Source organism: Stegostoma tigrinum, chromosome 1 (assembly GCF_030684315.1).
Source record: "Stegostoma tigrinum isolate sSteTig4 chromosome 1, sSteTig4.hap1, whole genome shotgun sequence".
In the NCBI taxonomy this organism is placed as follows: Eukaryota; Metazoa; Chordata; class Chondrichthyes; order Orectolobiformes; family Stegostomatidae; genus Stegostoma; species Stegostoma tigrinum.
In genome coordinates, this window is record NC_081354.1 from 104815633 (window position 1) to 104834633 (window position 19001).

The 19001-nt window shown below is 43.4% G+C and overlaps 1 protein-coding gene across 5 annotated transcripts in view; it reads right to left on the reverse strand.

Annotated features, from left to right (window-relative positions):
* Positions 1 to 13092, reverse strand: part of corin (corin, serine peptidase) — a 212727-nt gene extending 199635 nt beyond the window's left edge. For 2 of the 5 annotated variants that reach the window (XM_048544678.2, XM_048544640.2), the window contains exons 1-2: positions 12922 to 13090; positions 7592 to 7736 (exon numbers count right to left, since the gene is read on the reverse strand). In XM_048544678.2, coding sequence (XP_048400635.1) covers positions 7592 to 7736; positions 12922 to 12990 — 214 coding nt within the window. In that variant the 5' untranslated portion in view covers positions 12991 to 13090. Of the gene's footprint in view, positions 1 to 7591; positions 7737 to 12921 lie in introns of all 5 variants that reach the window. The other 3 variants (XM_048544649.2, XM_048544631.2, XM_048544686.2) reach the window with 3 other exon arrangements.
* Positions 13093 to 19001: the final 5909 nt, after the last annotated feature.

Sequence of the window (19001 nt, forward strand, 5' to 3'; positions counted from 1 at the left end):
AATACCTTACTACCTTGTAAATAAAACCAAAACTCCTTCCATTGGCAAATCATGTGGGAAACACCAGCATATTAATTTGCATAAACAAGAAACATTTATAGTAAAAGAAATCATTCTATCGAAGATTCCAGACATTTCAGAGCACATAAACAGTAAATAATGCCAATTAAATGGAATCAAAAATAGTTAGCAGGCAAAGGATTGGTAAAGCAGACCCTTATATAGAAGCTCTCTTGAGACATGATTCTGACATCAGTTTTGCAATGTTTTTTGATCTGAAAAATATTATCATTCTTCTCCAAAGAGCTTGGGGTTTTTGCAAAAAGTATAGCACTATGTGTGATTGGTTCTGGCTTTCTCCTTGGCTTCCTGTGTTTTTTTTTCATCACAAATGAAAAGAACACAAAAACATTATCGCAGTAACAGCCTTTTACTGTCACATATCTCCAAAAATTAGTTGACTCACGGGGATAATTTTCAGAGTCTCAACTGTTAGTGGCCATGCTCAACCATTTGGGTTTCCCAAATTAGGAATTTGGGTTCTCATTTCCTGATGATGTGGCAATCACTGGGGTAATATTTTCAATTTGTGTTACATGCAGATGTAGCTCCATATTGGCAGTGCAGATTCATAAATTTAGCCTTGGTATTATCAAGCCGAGTGTGTTGTTCACTACAGATCGCATGACCCAAATCTCGGACCAGTTACGTCAAACATTTGTGTCAATGCACAAAACAACCAGAAAGAATTTCTGGCAGGAGTTTGAGAGTAAATGTGATATTTGATATGATTTAAGTGAGGTATATCCGTGATTATACAAATAACCAGTCAAAAACAATCAAAAGTAAACAAAGAAATCATTTTGACATGACATACCACTGTACAACCACAGATCGGATTACATTCACATGGCTTCCATAAACACAGGCACTGATAGTCCCTTGAAAATATCCAGCACAAAGATGAGAGAAAACAACAAAACTCCACTCTTCAGATTATCCAATACACAAACTACGTACTTAAGATAATTCAAAGCATCAAATGCCAAATTTCTAAATGAGAAGCATCAATAGATGTTTTTCTTGAACCAGGACAGCAATAGAACATAAAACTGTACAGCACAGGGTCAGGTCCTCACGCCCACAAGGTAGTGCTGAACATGATACCAGATTAAACTAATCCCTTCTGCCTGGACTTGGTCCACATCCCTCCATTCCCAGCATATTCATGTGCTTATCTGAAAGTTGCTTAAATGCCCCTATCGCATCTGCCTCCACCACCACCCATGGCAGCACATTCCAGACTCTTATCACTCTCTGTGTAAAACACTTGCATCTCACACATCCTTTGAACTTTTGCCCTCTCGCCTTAAATGCATGCCCCCCACCCCACCCGCTATTAGACATTTCAACTCTGGGAGAAAGATTCTGGCCGTCAATCCTACCTACGTAGCTCATAATTTTATGGACTTCTATCAAGTCTTCCCTCAGCCTCTGCCACTCCAGAGAAAATGACTCGGGTTTTTCGAACCTCTTCTTAAAATTCGTACCCACTAATCCAGGCAATTTCCTGACAACTCTCTTCTACACCCCGTCCAAAGCCTCCACATCTTTCCTGTAATGTGGTGACCAGAATTGAACACAGAACTCTTAAGTGTGTCCGAACCAAAATCTTATAAAGCTGTGACATGACACTGACTCTCATACTCAGTTCCCTGGCCAGTAAAGGCAAGCATGTTGTATGCCTTCTTCACCACTTAAATCTACATGCGTGGGAACTTCCAGAAAACTATGGACTTGAACCCCAAGATTCCTCTGTACATCAATGCCGCTCCGAGCCCTGCTGTTAAATAGATCTTTTCCGTAACATTTGATCTCCCAAAATGCTACACCTCACACGTAGCCAGATTAAATTCCATCTGCCATTTCTCTGCCCATATCTGTAACTGACTTCTATCCCAATGTATCCTTTGACAACCTTCTACACTATCCACAACTTCACTGATCTTTGTATCTCTGTTAACTTACTAACATTTTCATCTGAATCATTTATATATATCACAAACAATGTAGGTCCCAGTACAGATCGCTGCAGAACCTAACTAGTCACGGACCTCCAGCCTGAAAAATACCCTCCCACCATTACCCTCTCTGTCTTCTATGGGAAAGCGAATTCTGAATCTATGCATCCAAATCACCATTCGATCGCACACATCTTCATCTTCTGGATGAACCCATCAGGAGGGACCTTGCCAAAAGTGTTACTAAAATCCATTTAATCAAGATTCACTGCTCTACCCTCATTGATCACCTTTGTCACCTCCTCAAAAAATTCATTCAAATTATTAAGACATGACCTGCCCTGCACAAAGCCATGCTTTTTCCAACGTGCATAAATCCTATCCTGAAGAATTCTCTCAAATAGCTTCCCAACCACCATTTTGAGACCCACCGGTCTCTAGTTTCCTGGATCATCTCTATTGCCCTTCTTAAACAGAGCTACTCACCAGTCCTCTGGGACCTCTCCAGTGGCTAGCAAAGATACAAAGACCTTGGTCAAGGCACCAGCAGTCTCTTCAATAACCTGAGGACTTCATCCCTGGGATAATTCTTGTAAAGGTCCTCTGGACCCCCTCTAACACCAGTACAACCTTCCTTAACTATGGAGCCCAAAACTGCTCACAATATTCCAAAGACAGCCTCAGCTGAAATCTGACTGATGACTCCTAAGTGCCTTTGTGCTTCAGGTTTTGGCAGTCTTTCCCCATTTAGAAAATGCCCTTTATTTGTCCAATGAAAAAGTGTTTAACTTCATATTTTTCCATATTGTATTCCATCTGCCACTTCACTGCCCACTAGCCTAGCCTGCCCAAATCCTTCTGCAACCTTCATATTACCATATCACTACTTGTTCCTCCACCTAACTTTGTGTTATCTGCAAATATAGCAACAATACTCTCGGTTCCTTCATCCAGATCGCTTATTAAAATGTGAATATTGTGGTCCCAATATGGACCCCAGTCAAATTCCACTACTTATTGGCTACCATCCTGAAAAAGACCTCTTTATCTTCACCCTCCACTTTCTACCAGTCAGACAATCCTCCAGCAAGAATTGTCCCTAACACCACAGGTTCCTGTCTTATTTAGTAGACTCCCATACGGCACCTTGTCAAAGGTCTTCTGGGAAATCCAAATAGAAATCCAAACGTCAACTGACTGTCCTTTGTCTAACTTGCTCATTGCATCTTCAAAGAAGTCTAACAGATTTGTCCGGCATGGCCTCTGCTTGACAAAGCCATGTTGACTCAGCCCTATTTTATCACCCATTTCCAAGTACTCCACAATCTTCAGACCTTTTAGCTACTCCTGCACCTTCTCCCTCATGACGGCTACTACACTTAAGTCTGCTCACTGACTCTTTTGAAGTTCTGTGTGTTTCTGGTGTCTTCCACTGTGAAAACTCATGTAAAGTACCTATTCTGTTCCTCCACCATTTCTTTGTTCCCCACTACTACTTCTCCAGCCTCATTTTACACAGGTCCAATGTCTCATGCCTTTTAAAAACCTAAAAAAACTCTTGGAAACTTTTTTTCTAGAACTAGCTAGCTTACTGTTTTATTTCTCTTCTTCCTCCATTATTGCTTTTTAGTTATCCTCCGCTTTGTCATAAGGGCTTCCCAATCCTCTGGATTCCCAATCCTGCAGATTCCCACTAATCTTCAGCACATTGTACGCTTGTTCTTTTGCTTTTATGTTGTCCCTGATGGACCTTGTCAGCCATGGTTGCCTCATCCTCCACTTAATATATTTTTTCTTCCTTGGGATGAAGGTCTGCTGCGCTTCCCGAATTACCTCCAGAAACTCTACCCATTGCTGCTCCACTATCTTGCTTGCTAGGCTTTCCTTCCAATCAAGTCTGGCCTCATGTCTGTATAATTATCTTTACTCAATTGTAACACTATTACATTGGATTCTCCCTCTCCATGAACCAGATGGGCTTTTCTAACAACCAGAAATGGATTCATAATCATCATTACATTCTTAATTCCAGTTTTTTTTAAATTGAATTCAAATACTGCCATCTGCCATTTGAACCCAGATCCCCATAATATCACCTTTCTCAGACTGAAGACTGATAAGTCCGCTGGACCTAATGGATTACATCTTCAGGTATTAAAAGGACATAACTACTCAGATGCACTAACTGTAATTTCCCAGAGGATTGGTAAACTGCCAGTGTAACAGCCTTGTTTAAAATTGGAGATGGAAACAAACTATACACCAGTTAGCTTAATATCTATATTTGGGAAAATGTTAGCATCTGTTATAAATAATGTAGTAGCATAGCATTTGGAAATACATAACATAATCGAGCATAGCAACACAGCTTCATGAAGTTGAAATCATGTCCAGCAAATCTTATTTATAACTTTTTGAGGAGATAACAAAAGGGGAGACAAAGGAAAACAGGTAGATTTAAAATACTTTGAACAGTACAAAACACTGCAGTGGCTGCACTTGGAGCATTGCATTCATTTCTGGTCACTGCATTATAGGAAGGATGTGGAAGCATTGGAAAGGGTGCAGAGGAGATTTACCAGGATGTTGCCTGGTATGGAGGGAAGGTTTTATGGGGAAAGGCTGAGGGGCTTGAGGCTGTTTTCATTACAGAGAAGAAGGTTAAGAGGTGACTTAATAGAGACATACAAGATGATCAGAGGATTAGATAGGGTGGGCAGTGAGAGCCTTTTTCCCCTCGGATGGTGATGGCCAGCACGAGGGGACACAGGTTTAAATTGAGGGGTGTTAGATATAGGACAGATGGCAGAGGTAGGTTCTTTACTCAGGGAGTAGTAAGGGTGTGGAATGCCCTGCCTGCAACAGTAGTAGACTTGCCAACTTTAAGGGCATTTAAATGGTCATTGGATAAACATATGGACGATAACCGAATAGTGTAGGTTAGATGGGCTTCAGATTGGTTTCACAGGTTGGTGCAGCATCAAGGGCCGAAGGGACTGTACTGCGCTGTAATGTTCTATTCTATTCTATTCCAGAAAAGCTTTTGATAAGGTACTGTACATAAGTTGCTTAAGAAGAGCCCACAATGTTAAGGGTTGCATACTAGCATGGATAGAGGATTGGCTAACTAATAGCAGACAGGCAGTTTGGATAAAGGGGGAGTTTTCAGGCTATCGGTCTGTAGCTTACTGGAGTGCTTCCGAGCGTCAGTGCTGGGCCATGATTATTTACAGTATATATTAATGATTTAGATGACAGAAGTGAGTATATTATCGCCTTGGTTTGCAGATGACACAAAAATAGGCAAGAGGACAAAATGACACAGAGTCTACAGAGGGGTATAGACAGGTCAAGTGAATGGGCAGTGAAAAACTGGCAGATGGAATATGATGTGGGAAAATGTGAGGTTATGCACATTGGTTAAAAAAAATAAAAAGAATAGATTATTTAAATAGAGAAAGACTGCAAAAAGCTGCAGTAGAGGGGATTTTGAGGGTCACCATGCATGAATCCCAATCAGTTAGCAGCCAAGTTCAGTGGGTAATAGGGAAGGTAATTAAAATGTTGGTCATTACTTCAAAATGAACAGAGTTTAACAAAGGAAGTCTTGCTAAAACTATTCAAGGCACCACATCTAGAATATTATGAAGTTTGGCCGTTCAAATCTAAGGAAATATATACCGGCATTGGAGACAGTTCAAAAAATGGTTTTTGAATTTGATTATAGGTACAGAGTGATTTTTTGAGGAGAATTTGAGTGGGTTGGGCTTGCATGTTTCTAAACAACGAATGAGAGGAAACCTATTGAAACACCTAAGAATTTAAGGCAGATTGACAGGGTAGATGCAGAGAGGTTGTCTGACCCTGTGGGAGAGTCTTGGACAGAGGCTATAATCTCAGACTAAGGAGTCACCCATTTAAGATAGAAATGAGGAAGAATTTCTTTACTTGGGGGTAGTGAGTCTATGGAATTTTTTACTGCAAGGGACTGTCAAGGCTGGATCACTCAGTAAATTCAAGGCTAAGGTAGTCAGACTTTTAAACAGTAAGGGAAACGAGGGCTATGGGGTAAAAACACAAAAGTGCAGCTGCTGATCATCAGCTTAGCCATGATCTCCTTCGCTGATGAAGCAGTCTTGTTGGCCTGAATGGCCTATATCTGCTGCTGCTGCGTCTGCTCATGGTGTTAAAGAAAGCTGTGATTAACTGGGGATTTTTTTGTGTACTACCATGCATCTGCCAGAAAATGAGGTGTATAGCAAAAGAAGTTGTAATATGCATCTTGGTTATATTACTTAGTAAAAGTATATTTTCTTTTGTTCAATGTATTGTATGCCTATGAAGTGCTGTCTGATTTCGTTGATAACAGTTTCACCGTCAAAGTTCTAAAATGCAAACTCTTGTCCTTGTTTTATTTCCATTGCTCACTGAGAAATGTGTTTCTTTTTTAAAAGTTGTAGGTTTCAAGGTGGATCTACAATAGAATTATGCTGAAATTACAAAACAATTTGACATCTATTCTATTGTATGTTTATCTTTTATTTTTATATTGTATATTACGTCCAAAAGAATACAGCATGTCCTTCTCAAGTCAAGGCTCTTTGACGATTTTGGCTGCGAATTTTAACAACAAAAACGTAATCATTTAATTTTCAGAAGTGGAGTTCAGCACAAGCATCACAATTTTGCAAAACAGCATCAAACATATGCCATTCCAAAACACAACTTCTGTTTCCTTCTAGCGTTTCATATTATCTATCATATCTTAAAAAAACTAAACTTTCCTACTTTATAAGAAGTCCTGCAATCCAAATATTTATAACTCAAAATATGAACATTTCTCACCTTCACCAGTTATCAGATTCTTGCATTCATGACGTTAAAAGTTATATATCATTCAACCTGTTCTCTATACTGACCTCTACAGCTTGCTCACTGAGGTACACCAGTAGGTATTTTCAGCATAAAAATTTTGAAAATCTGGACAGAAGTATCCTATATAACAACATAGCAATGGGAAAGATGTGATGTTTGAGGTGTATGACTTCCTATTGGTCTCAGTAAAAAAATTGACAGACTTATCTCTTGAACGTCAGAACCAAAAGGCATTCACTTCACCCGCCCTGATTTCCCATTACTCTCCAATTCATAGCTTTTATTTGAGGAAGCACTCTGCACCTTGAAGAGCTATGACAAGATACAGCTGCCAAGTCACTAGCACAATAACTCCGGGCTCAGACACTCCAATAAGTCTGGGTGTTATCTTTCTGAATTGAAACACTAACTTCGATATCATTTTGGGTAGAAGCACGCAGCATTGTTTTATCTGCACGAAGCCCATGGGTCACGGTTAACTAGAACGTACATACCCTTAAGGCATTCAAACGTATCATTAAATATCAAAATTAAAGCAAATCTAACAGTCATTTTATTTTCCAGAACTGCTTTGGTAAATGTCTTCCATGAGGCGTTGAGTATGTGCCTCAACAATGTAAAGCACATCAAACGCCTATAAAATCCCACACACACGGAGAATGTCCATGCAACGAGTAATATTGAAATCGCCTCACCTGCAAATGCCAAGAGGATTACTAGTACACAGATGAAAGCGCAGACACATGGAATAAGTATTAACAGCAGGAGGCGGAGGTGCTTGGCCGATCCCAGCTTCTGAGGACAAACATCCCCCATGTTGTCTTCATCTGTCCCCAACACCTGCTCCAGTTGAAAAGAAGAAAAGCATTTGGAAACCCAAAAACCTTCAATGCAATTCACTCCATCAGCACCAAGCTCATGAGAGGAAAAAAACTGCAAAGTGTGACTGAGATTTCGCGTGATCGGGAAACTACATAAATGTCACTGATCCGCACGTGTAGAACGATTTTCAACCAATATTGGATTGAAAGTAAACACTATCTAAACGAATTGGGCGTTAACATTTTGAACTAACAAGTGTCCGATTATAGCTCCGACGTACGGAACTGGAACAGAAACATGCCGATACCGTGTAACATCTATAGGAGAAGGTTGAGGCGAATGAGCTGAATAGAGGTGAGGATGGGGTCTGCGGGAGGGGATGTAGACAGTGGCAGGAAACACTGGGCTCGCTGCACTGTTCCACTGAGTCCCACCGCCCCTCTCCTTAGAGCCCAGTCTCTCCCAAAAACTTCACCGGACGCGCTGCCCGCCAGAGTCAAACCGATCCCATCCTACTTAATAAGGGGCTTCAAGTACACAAGACCCTGAACTGCCAGTGGTAGGTAAACCGAGAAGCCAACTAATCGATACTGGGGCGCGATTTGTGACAAGAACTCGCTTCTGCTCAATTCCCAAGGCTAACTCAGAGACAGGCAGCCGCTGGTAAAGCAGCAAGTGGCAGCTTCCGCGGGGTCCTAACGCCAAACGGCGCAGAGAAGTCACTTCAAATAAACTCTCCACCTCCCACTGAAATCTAAACTTAAAAAAAAATCAAATGAACTATGGCTGTTGTAAATCAGAAACAAAACCAGAGGTTGCTGGAAAATCTCTGCAACCAGACCCGAAACGTTCACTCATTTCTCTTCTGATGCTGCCAGACCCTCCTGAGCTTTGCCAGGGATAGACAAACAGGAGGCTGGAAGAACAGCAAGCCAGGCAGCATCTGGAGGAAAGGAGAAGTCAATGTTTCGGAAAGGAGAAGTCAATGTTGCTTTTGTTCCAAGTGAGAACTCTCCAACTCCCACTGAAAACAAAACCGGGCCCAGTTTCAGAAATTCAATTTGGTTTCACCATTCAGGAGAATGCCATGTCTTCTCGTTCACTTTCCCTCCAACTTCTGTACACCAAATTGTGATACCGATTATATTGACATCTGTTAACATCTTCACCTGCAGAGATTACTGACACAAGTTATATTAAACTTGGATACCTTTACAGTGCAAGTCTTAAAGACTCAAGTAGAACAATATTCACCAGCGTGATAGCATCTTTTGATTAGCGAGCAGTGGGATGTTTTCCTGTTATCCACTCTCCATCAAAAGAGCAAAGACCAGTACAGAACAGAAACAGGCCCTCTGTCCTCCAAGCCGGCACTGACACATGACGCCTTTCTGAACTTTAAAACTGGTTTCCCTCTCCGAGGTCCATATCCCTCCAATCGCATGCCTATTCACGTATTGTCAAGATGCCTCCTACATTTTTTTTAACCTACTTCTACAAACTCCTCTGGAGAAATATTCCAGGCACTGTGTAAAAAAAAAACTGTTTCTCACATCTCCCTTAAACTTACCCCCCTCTTACCTCAAACCTCTGTTCCCTAGTAACTGACATTTCCACCACGGAAGAAAGCAGCTTTCCGTTCTAACCTTGCCCCCCATAACGTTGTAGCCTTCTAGCAGGTCACTCCCTCAACTTCCGACCTTTACCAAACCAACAAACTAATCTCTTCTCACAGCTAACACCCTCCAAGCCAAGCAACACCTTGGTAAATCTTTTGTGGTGACCAGAACTGCACACAATATTCCAGATGTAGCCTGACTAATATTCTATTCCTCTGCAAAATGACCTGCCACCTTTATATTCCATGCACTGACCAGTGTCGGGAAGCATACCTTATGCCTTTAAAAGATTCACACATGACATCTGTGGATTTACCCTAAAACAGCTGCCACCAATCTACACTCCCCAGATCCTGCCTAATACTGTTACAGCCAGCCTTCCCACAATTTTTACTATCACCCGAGGACTACTCATCCTTATCCATAAGTAACTTAAAACTTAAGGAATTACAGTCACTGTTCCTAAAATGCTCCCCCACTGAAACTTCGACTACCTGGCCGGGCTCATTCCCCAAACCCAGGTCCAGTGTGACCCCCTTCCTGAAATTGGACTATTTACATATTGCTTCAACAAACCCTCATAGAACACACCCAACAAATTTCCCGCCATCCAAGCCCGGGCGCTCAGCGAGTCCCAATTAATATGTGGGAAGTTAAAATCAATCCTGATGTTTCCACATTGTTCCATAATGTGACCACATGTCTATTCTTCTATCACCCACTGGCTCGAGGAAGGCCTGCAATACACCCTGTCAAAATGATTGCTTCTTTCCTCTTCCTGAGGTCTACCCAGATCGCCTCACTGGATGAGCCAAACACGGTGTCCCCGCTCAGTACAACTGTCTTATTGTCCCTAATCAATAAACACAACCCCTCCTCCACCCCTCACCACCCCAACCAAACCCTCATCAACCCCTCCTCCCCTTACCCCCTCCTCCACCCCTCACCACACCAACCAAACCCTCATCAACCCCTCCTCCACCCCTCACCACCCCAACCAAACCCTCATCAACCCCTCCTCCCCTTATCCCCTCCTCCACCCCTCACCACCCCAACCAAACCCTCATCAACCCCTCCTCCACCCCTCACCACACCAACCAAACCCTCATCAACCCCTCCTCCACCCCTCACCACCCCAACCTCCCCTCATCAACCCAACCGCCCCTCCTCCACCCCTCATCACCCCAACCTCCCCTCACCACCCCCTCCTCCTCCCCACCCCTCACCACCCGCTCCTCCTCCACCCCTCACCACCCCAACCTCCACCCCTCACCACCCCAACCTCCACCCCTCAACCACCCCAACCTCCCCTCATCAACCCCTCCTCCACCCCTCATCAACCCCAACCTTCCCTCATCAACCCCAACCTTCCCTCATCAACCCCAATATTCCCTCATCAACCCCTCCTCCACCCCTCATCAACACTAACCTTCCCTCATCACCCCATCCTCCCCTCATCACCCCATCCTCCCCTCATCACCCCATCCTCCCCTCACCACCCCATCCTCCCCTCATCAACCCAGTCCTCCACCCCTCATCAACCCCTCCTCCACCCCTCATCACCCCATCCTCCCCTCATCAACCCATCCTCCACCCCTCATCACCCCATCCTCCCCTCATCAAACCCTCCTCCACTCCTCATCACCCCATCCTCCCCTCATCAAACCCTCCTCCACCCCTCACCACCCCAAACTCCCCTCAGCACCCCAACCTCCCCCATTACCCCCTCCCCTCACCACCCCCTCCTGCCCTCACCACCCCCTCCTGCCCTCACCATCCCAATCTCCCCTCACCACCCCCCACACGTTCCCCCCACCCCACCTCTCCACTCTTCACATACATCCTTCCATCTCTCACCCGCCCCGTCCACCTCCCCCCGCCTCTCATCCGCTCCCTGCACCGCCCGCTGCCCTTCACACACACCTTGCCCGCCCGCTCCACTTCCCTCCGCCCTTCACACATCCCCTCCACCCCTCACCCACCATATGAACTGCACTAGTTACAGCTGGCATTGAGGAACAAATGCCGAAACAAAAACAGAAATTGTGGGAGAAACTGGACAGATTTGGCAGCATCTGTGGGAAGACAGCGTCCACAGTTCTTGTTGGATTTATTTTTGGTAACAAATGGTGACCGTGCCAGCGACCCTTGTAATCCTGGGAATCTACTTCAGGAATGAAATCCAGTTTCTGGGTTACCTATTTAAAAACTGCACTTGCTTTTCCTACGCTAACAGCAAATTGTCAGGAATTTGATCCGCAGGGATGGATCGTGTCACCGATCTGTTGTAACACACAATGGGGCAATAATAACCAAGTGGGACCCCTCGCATGGAAGGGAGCGGTGTCTGATCAACCTGTTGAAAAACGTTAACACACCCCTCTGGAACTGGTGGGACTTGAACCCAGGCCTCCCGGCTCAGGGGTAGGGACACTATCAGTGCAGCACGAAACCCCCAGGGAGCACGGGTCTGTCAGTCCATGCTACATCGCTCCCGCAAGATGGAGCGTTTAGCACTGCTAGATCGGAGTCAGTGTTTCAAAGACGGATGCAAGAGTCTTGAGAAAGTTTACCTCAAACTTTGACTGATACGACAGGACTGACTAAAATCGTTTCTTTTTGGACAATAAATGCGCAGGATCGGAATGTCGAAGCGGGCGACACAGCGAAGAGAGGCATCAGAGAAGTTGATAATTTGTGCTTTTGAAGTCGCCGGCACGGTACAGAGAGAATTACTTTTACACTTCAATGGAGCAGAATTTGCTCAGAAAAAGAGACGGCCTGGACAAAATGGGAATTCAGAAAAACGAAATTAAATTGTCACGTCGGATCTCGCCTTCAACCTGAAGCTTAAACACAGTGCAAATCCCACTACTAGTAACAATCTTTTTAAATATTTCTACTAAACACTGCACCCACTCATGCAGCACACAAGACAGTACAAATGATCTGATGCAAATTCAGATAACCAAGTGCAGAAAATGAATGTTAGTCGCCACATTTTCAATAATATTGCGGTGTACTCACCTTGCAGGGGGAGAGCAGTGCTAAGGATCTAAAGGAGAGATTGTAAACGCATAGCAGCACCTGGAGCGGGATTGAACATTTCCAACCAGAGGGACTTCATTCACCAACACCTCCCATTAACAAACTCCCAATTACTAAAGGTACCTGCGCGTCTCTGGACCTGATGCATTGGAGCATTGAAAGTTACATCTGTCAGAGTTTAAATGTACGTCCTGATCTAACACTCCAAGACTTAGCATTCCATTTAAATACAGATGTACAATTTTTATTTGATTTTCGGTAATTGAATAGATGGTGTGAGAAAAGCTAAAGTCCTTTGGCGCAGCTCACCTGATATCAACTAACAAAGCTTTAAGGCGCAACTGAAAAAGAAACTTAAGCTGCTTCATTATCAAGCAACTCTGCAAGCCTAGTAATTTCCAGTTCCTGCCGAAATGCAACTGGCATTTTGAGAAAATAAAACAGGCGCGTAACAATTTTTTTTTGGTTTTAAAAAAAAGGCAAAGCAACCTGAAACTGTCGGTCCTGCCCGCAGCGTCGCCGGTATAGCGCCTTACCCTGTTCGTGCTGACTTGCTGGTACTGCTCCTGAGGCTTAAGAGCAGCGCGTTGTTGCGCTGCCAACATTGTAAGACAGGCTGGATCCCGCTATCACTGTTTCCCTCTCCACATTAGACTGCTTGAGAAATCTCACTTGTACTCGATTTCAATAGGCTCACGCTGAGCTCACAAAACTCGGCATTTCGGGACGGGAATGAAAAAAAAGGAAAGCCCTCCCGCAAACTTGCATTGACAGCCTCCTTAAAGCGACATGACACTGGGAAAGGCTGCTCACCAATCAACAGAATCCAGAAACAAGCTCACAGGAGAGCAACACTGACACTGCATTGAAATGGCATTCACAAATACGTTTCACTGAATGTTTCAGTGATCAAATAACAAAAAGACAAAGTTAACAGGAGAACTATATCTGAAGTCCAGAGTCGTGGACGTTCATGGGTGAATTGCAAATGTATTTGAGAATGACTTCACGGTTTCAGAACTGCGGAGACACAAACTCGGGCGCTTCAAAAACTTTTTAGATAATGTTGAATAAAACAAAAGTGGTCACTGATACTATCCCTGAAGAAATGGTGTAACTTGTCCTCTCTTGCGTTTGTATTCATTGGGCATGCGCTCCTGTTGGAATTTTGTGGGCTAAAGCTTTCACTTCCAAGTTAAAGTACTGTAGTGAGTGTGTGGATAGCCATCATGTCCACTGTGAGTTTGTCCATATGAGCCTCTCAGTGGGGAATGTTGAGCCTGAAGTTCTCGTTGCTGGCCGTGGCACGCAAGGTTCTGGGGTAACGTTTAAAGTCCAGCTGGACACTACTCATTGCAAGCTAGGAGCATCCCCTCAGCCAGCAATGGTACCACTCCTAGCCCCACACCTCCCAGGACCTGGGGAATGTCTGTCAAAAAGTCTAAGATGACTCCCAGGTTTATAGTACTGCTGTCCACATGCTGCTGTACTGGTTGATGAAAAAAACGTCCATCCCCTTCCCGGGTGATCGCGTCAGGATGATATCCCATCAGATCCGTATAGCCTGGGCAAAGACCACAGTGTGGGTCTGTGTGAATGGTCTGCACAAGACGGGCAGCAAGCAGCATAGCAAGTCAATCACTGACCTCCCGTGCTCCACAAAAAGATGAGCGGCACCATCTTCTCTCTGCCACCTCTGACTGTGCCGTGGCACATGTAACCCACAAACCATCACACCCAGCTTGTGCATAATGTATACCAAGCACTACCTAGCCCAAACCTCGCAAATTATTAGCCCTTCATGGAACATAAGAAGAACAAAAGAACCAGTCTTATGGAGTAGGCCGTTCAGCCCTTGAGCCTGCTCCACCAGTAAATACTGTCATGACTGATCTCACATTAGCCACAACTCTTTCACTTGCCCACTGCACTTCCTACTCCCTTCCCGCAGATACCTCAGCACCTCACATGACTCCGTATGTTCAGGAACAGTTCCTGCAGTTTGTTTTCCATCATATGCAGTCCTTCTCCATCTCTTTAGAGGGAAATCTAACCATCAACCAGGTTGAGAGAGCAAAGACTGACCGGGGGCTGGTCAACATCAGTTTGTTCAGCCACTCTGAAGAAAGAGTGAACGAGCTGGCTGTGGAAGACCAGGCCTATTCTCGTGACGGTTGGCTGCCAGTAACCCAGAAAACAGCACTGTATTCCACTTTTCTCAGATCAGCATGAAGGCAAACACATTCATTTGCATTACCTACTTTACATCTTCAACTCATTTCCTCTCTTCGCTTCTGCATGCACCAGCCCCAAGCCTTGCGTATAAGATACTACAGCCTGAGCCTATATGCACGACACCACACTGAGGCAGGAGACTGTGAACCTTCAGAAGATGCCCCCTGCAGGATATGCGTCTACAGCCAGTGGAGGAAGAAACCCAGAAGACTGCAGGAGACCAGGCATGTGCTGAGTTCCTTGCAAAAGATGTAGCCCTGTACTCAGCAATAAACAACGTAGTCAATCTGCAGAGAGAGGTATGTGGTCTTCAGGCAAGTGTGCCAAAGCCACTGGTAGGCTGGAGCAGAAGATAGAAGAGTCCCTCCTCCTCCCTTCTCTCTTTTGTTTGGCATCAGCTCACGAGCTCCTGGCTGCCTCCATGGAACAGTGATGGCTGCTTGGGATAGGCAGATCCAGAAGATAGCCCCAAGTGATCAGCATCAACGTCAACACAACTGGAGGAAGAACTTCACTCTAACTGCTGCATCTGTCCGGGGAGACAGGGTGGTGTTAGCAGGTACCCAGAGGAGGAGGAATGACAGGCAGGAGCCCTAGGATACTCTAGACATTGCCTGCTCTTCCTTTGGTAGGGAACCCCATTAAAGCCTATAACATCATTAGACTCTAACAGTCGGCAGGCTGTCTCCACCCCAGCTGTAGAAATCAGGCCTGCACCTAGATATAACGACTTGATTTGATTTATTTATCGTGACTTGTATCTTGTTACAAAATACCGCGAAAAGTATTGCAGTGTTGTCACTGTCCAGCGGCATCTTAAAACAGAGAAAAACAAACCAAAACATGAAATATAAAGGCAGAAAAATGAAGAAATAAAGAAAGTCTCCAACTTTACAGTCTTGGGACAAGGTAAAGGAAACCTTCTGAAGGTACTTCAGTGGCACAGGTGTTCAACTGTTGCATATAATCTGTACTTCTGTAAATAAACATTAATTGCTTTAACATCTGTTGCCTTCTGCTTCGTTAAGATCTTTTTCATGAGTGACAGAATATTGATGAGGGTAATGGGGTTGCTGTTCTGCGCTTGGATTTCCAAAAGGTACTTGATAAAGGGCCACAAAATAGGCTTCCTGGCAAAGTTAGAGTTCAGGGAATAAAACAGCATCTTGGATACAAAGGGCTGACAATCAGGAAGTAGAAAGCAACGGTGAGTTGTTGTTTTTGAGGGTGGATGATGGTTTGTAATGGGGTTACCGAGGAGACAACATTAGGTCTCCTACTCTTCCAAACATTTGTTAAAGTTCCAGACTAGGTTTCACAAGACACAACTTAAAAATTAAAGGTGAACTTCTAAATATTGTGAGATGTGGGGAGGATAGTGATAGACGTCTGGAGAACAAAGGTAGCCTGGTGGAATGGGTGGACAAGTGGCAGATGAAATTTACTGTGTAAGTGTGAAGCGATTCATTTTGGTAGACAAAAAAGGGCAATAAAAAGTAAGGGCTAAATTCTAACAGGAGGCAGGCAGGGTCAGACAGACCTGGGGTACATGTTGACAAACAAAGAAAGGCAGATTAAGCAAGTGAATAAGAAAGCACACGTGTTCCAGGGCTTTATTAAAAGGAGTAAGAAGAACAAAAGTAAGTTATGATCAACATGAAAAGAATTACAGATTTGGGCTCAGCTTGAGTCTTGCTTCTAGTTTCGGATACTAAACCTTAGATAGGACATGAAGGCATTAGAGAGGACGTTAAAAATTTTAGAAAATCATAAAGTCATAACATTTAAGTGCAGAAGTAGGCCATTTGACCCATTGAACCTGTTTCATCATTTAATAAGATTATAACTGATCTGACTATGGTCTGAACTCCACTTTCTTGCCTGTTTCTAAAATCCCTCCACTCCCATCTCAATCAAAAATGTGTGAGAGTCTTGAATATATTCAATGGCACAGCTGGAAACAAAACACTGCACTTGAGGAATCCCATCCTTCCATCCTGAAAATGGCCCATTTATGCCTACATTGTGATTTCTGTCTGTTAACCAATTGTCAATCCACAATTTACCCTGCAAATTAATGAAGAGCAACAATAGGTTATTGGAAGTAAAATTACAGGTGAAAATCAAGAATCAATAAACCAGAGGAATGAGATAAATGGACAAAATGCTGTTTTATCATTTATGACTTTTGCACATCCTTCTGAAGTGTTTGCAATGAAAGCAAAAATGCCTGAGAATTGTTTACAAATGCTCAACAAATGTTAAAAGGATCATTTTGTACATTATTTATATGCGTTTCATCAATTTTGTTAATTGTAAAAACATTTCAAGCACCTGTAGCTACTTTTTTTCTTGAACAGTGTATATAATTTTCTTCGCAAAAATACACAAAAGAATCAACAGGATTGGTCTTAATTCTCAGTGCAAAAATAACAAAAACAATTTGATATAGGCAATACTTGCAAATATCATAATTTTTTAACATACAGAAGATACACATCTGGGATTATTTTATGAATAGTAAACTATTAAATTGCATTGACTTCATCAGTGCTTCAATTATGAAACAGTTATGTTGGTGATGGAATGTGTGCTTTTTGTAAAATTCTGACACTAACCGGTATTATATTTATTCAATAGCTAATTGAACAACTAAATTACATGATTTATCTCCATTTTTGAGGACATTTAATTGTACAATTAGATCTTTGGTTGAAGTTAAGAGGCGTAGAGCACCTGCTACATATATGGTTGATATAATTGCCAGTTTTTCAATGGCTAATACATCATAAAAGTTTCCAAGCATTGTTCAGAGGAAGTACAAGTATTCAAGCAAATAAAAGTCCAAGCATAAAATCAGACCACTGCGTTACAAATCAGCCTGTAATAAAATCTCCATGTACCTATTTAGTTCTGGAAATCATTCTTGTTGATGCATGATTTATGAATAGAGTTGCAGGTCGATCACATTACATCACCAATGAACATGGCGCACATGTATTCATTCTATATCTCCTCCACAAATAATGGAAATATCTTGACAAATAATAAGCAGAGTATTCCAAAAAAATACCAGCTGTTGCTCAAACATTAGGGCTACAATTAGAAAAGAAGACTTCACATATTCGTTCCTGGTACTGAATAAACCCAAGACTATATTTGAGTATAATTGTCAGCATTATTCATGCAAGTAAGTAACTATGTAGGCCAGTTGATATGTTAATTTCATACCTTAAACTTCTGCTGAAGGCAACCAATGAGCCCAGTGAAAAATACGGATGCACATTACCCTCCTGAAACTCTCTTCATTGTGAATGGAAGACCCCTCAGCACTTGTCTTGAACAACTCCGGGCAAAATTCGTAAAAAATATTGGTTGAATGTCCATTCCATAAACTGCAATGCACTGCAAAATTGCATACCAAAACATATTGGCAGTATAAAAACTGAAAGAACTGCAGATGCTGTAAATCAGGAACAAAAGCAAAGTTGCTGGAAAAGCTCAGCAGGTCTGGCAGCATCTGTGGAGGAGAAAACAGAGTTAACATTTCGGGTCCAGTGACCCTTCCTCAGAACTGATGGTGGCTGGGAAAATGTCAGTTTATATGCAGAAAATAGGGAGGGTGGCTGGGGCAGGGAGTAAACAACAGGAGAGAGCCTAAAGAGACAGAAGAGAAGAACAGTTGGACAAACAGTTGATACCATTCTCGCTGGGAGGGTGAATAGTCGTTAACGGGGACTATTAGCGACTAACAATAGGCAATGTGTAACGGCAGGCTATGTGTTAACAAGGCCTGGAGTTTGGGGTAGAGAGTTGGGTCATGGGAGAGTTTAGCCCCTAAAACTATTGAACTTGATATTGAGTAAGGGCTGCAGGGTCCCCAAGCGGAACATGAGTGTTGTTCTTCCAGCTTACGTTGGGCTTCGCTGGAACACTGCAACAAGCCAGGGACAAAGATGCTGGTCAGGGAACAGAGTGGTGTGTTAAAGTGGCAGGCAACAGGTAGTTCAGGGTCTTTTATGTGAGCAGAATGTAGATGTTCTGTGAAGCGGTCACCCAGTCTGCGCTTCATTTCCCCAGTGTACAGGAGGCCAGGCTGTGAGCAGTGAATGCAGTAGACTAGATTCTGGGAAATGCAGGTGAAGTGTTGCTTCACCTGAATGGTATGTTTGGATCCTTGAATACTGGGAAGGGAGGAAGTAAATGGGCAGGTGTTGTATCCTTCACCAGTTACAGACAACAGTGCCATAGGCCTGTGGAGAGGTGTTGGGGGTGAAAGAAGTGCGGACCAGGGTGTCCCAGAGGGAACGGTTCCTGTGGAAGGCGGACAAGTAAGGCAGTATGGCAACTATCAGTTACAGGACACCCAAATACATGATAA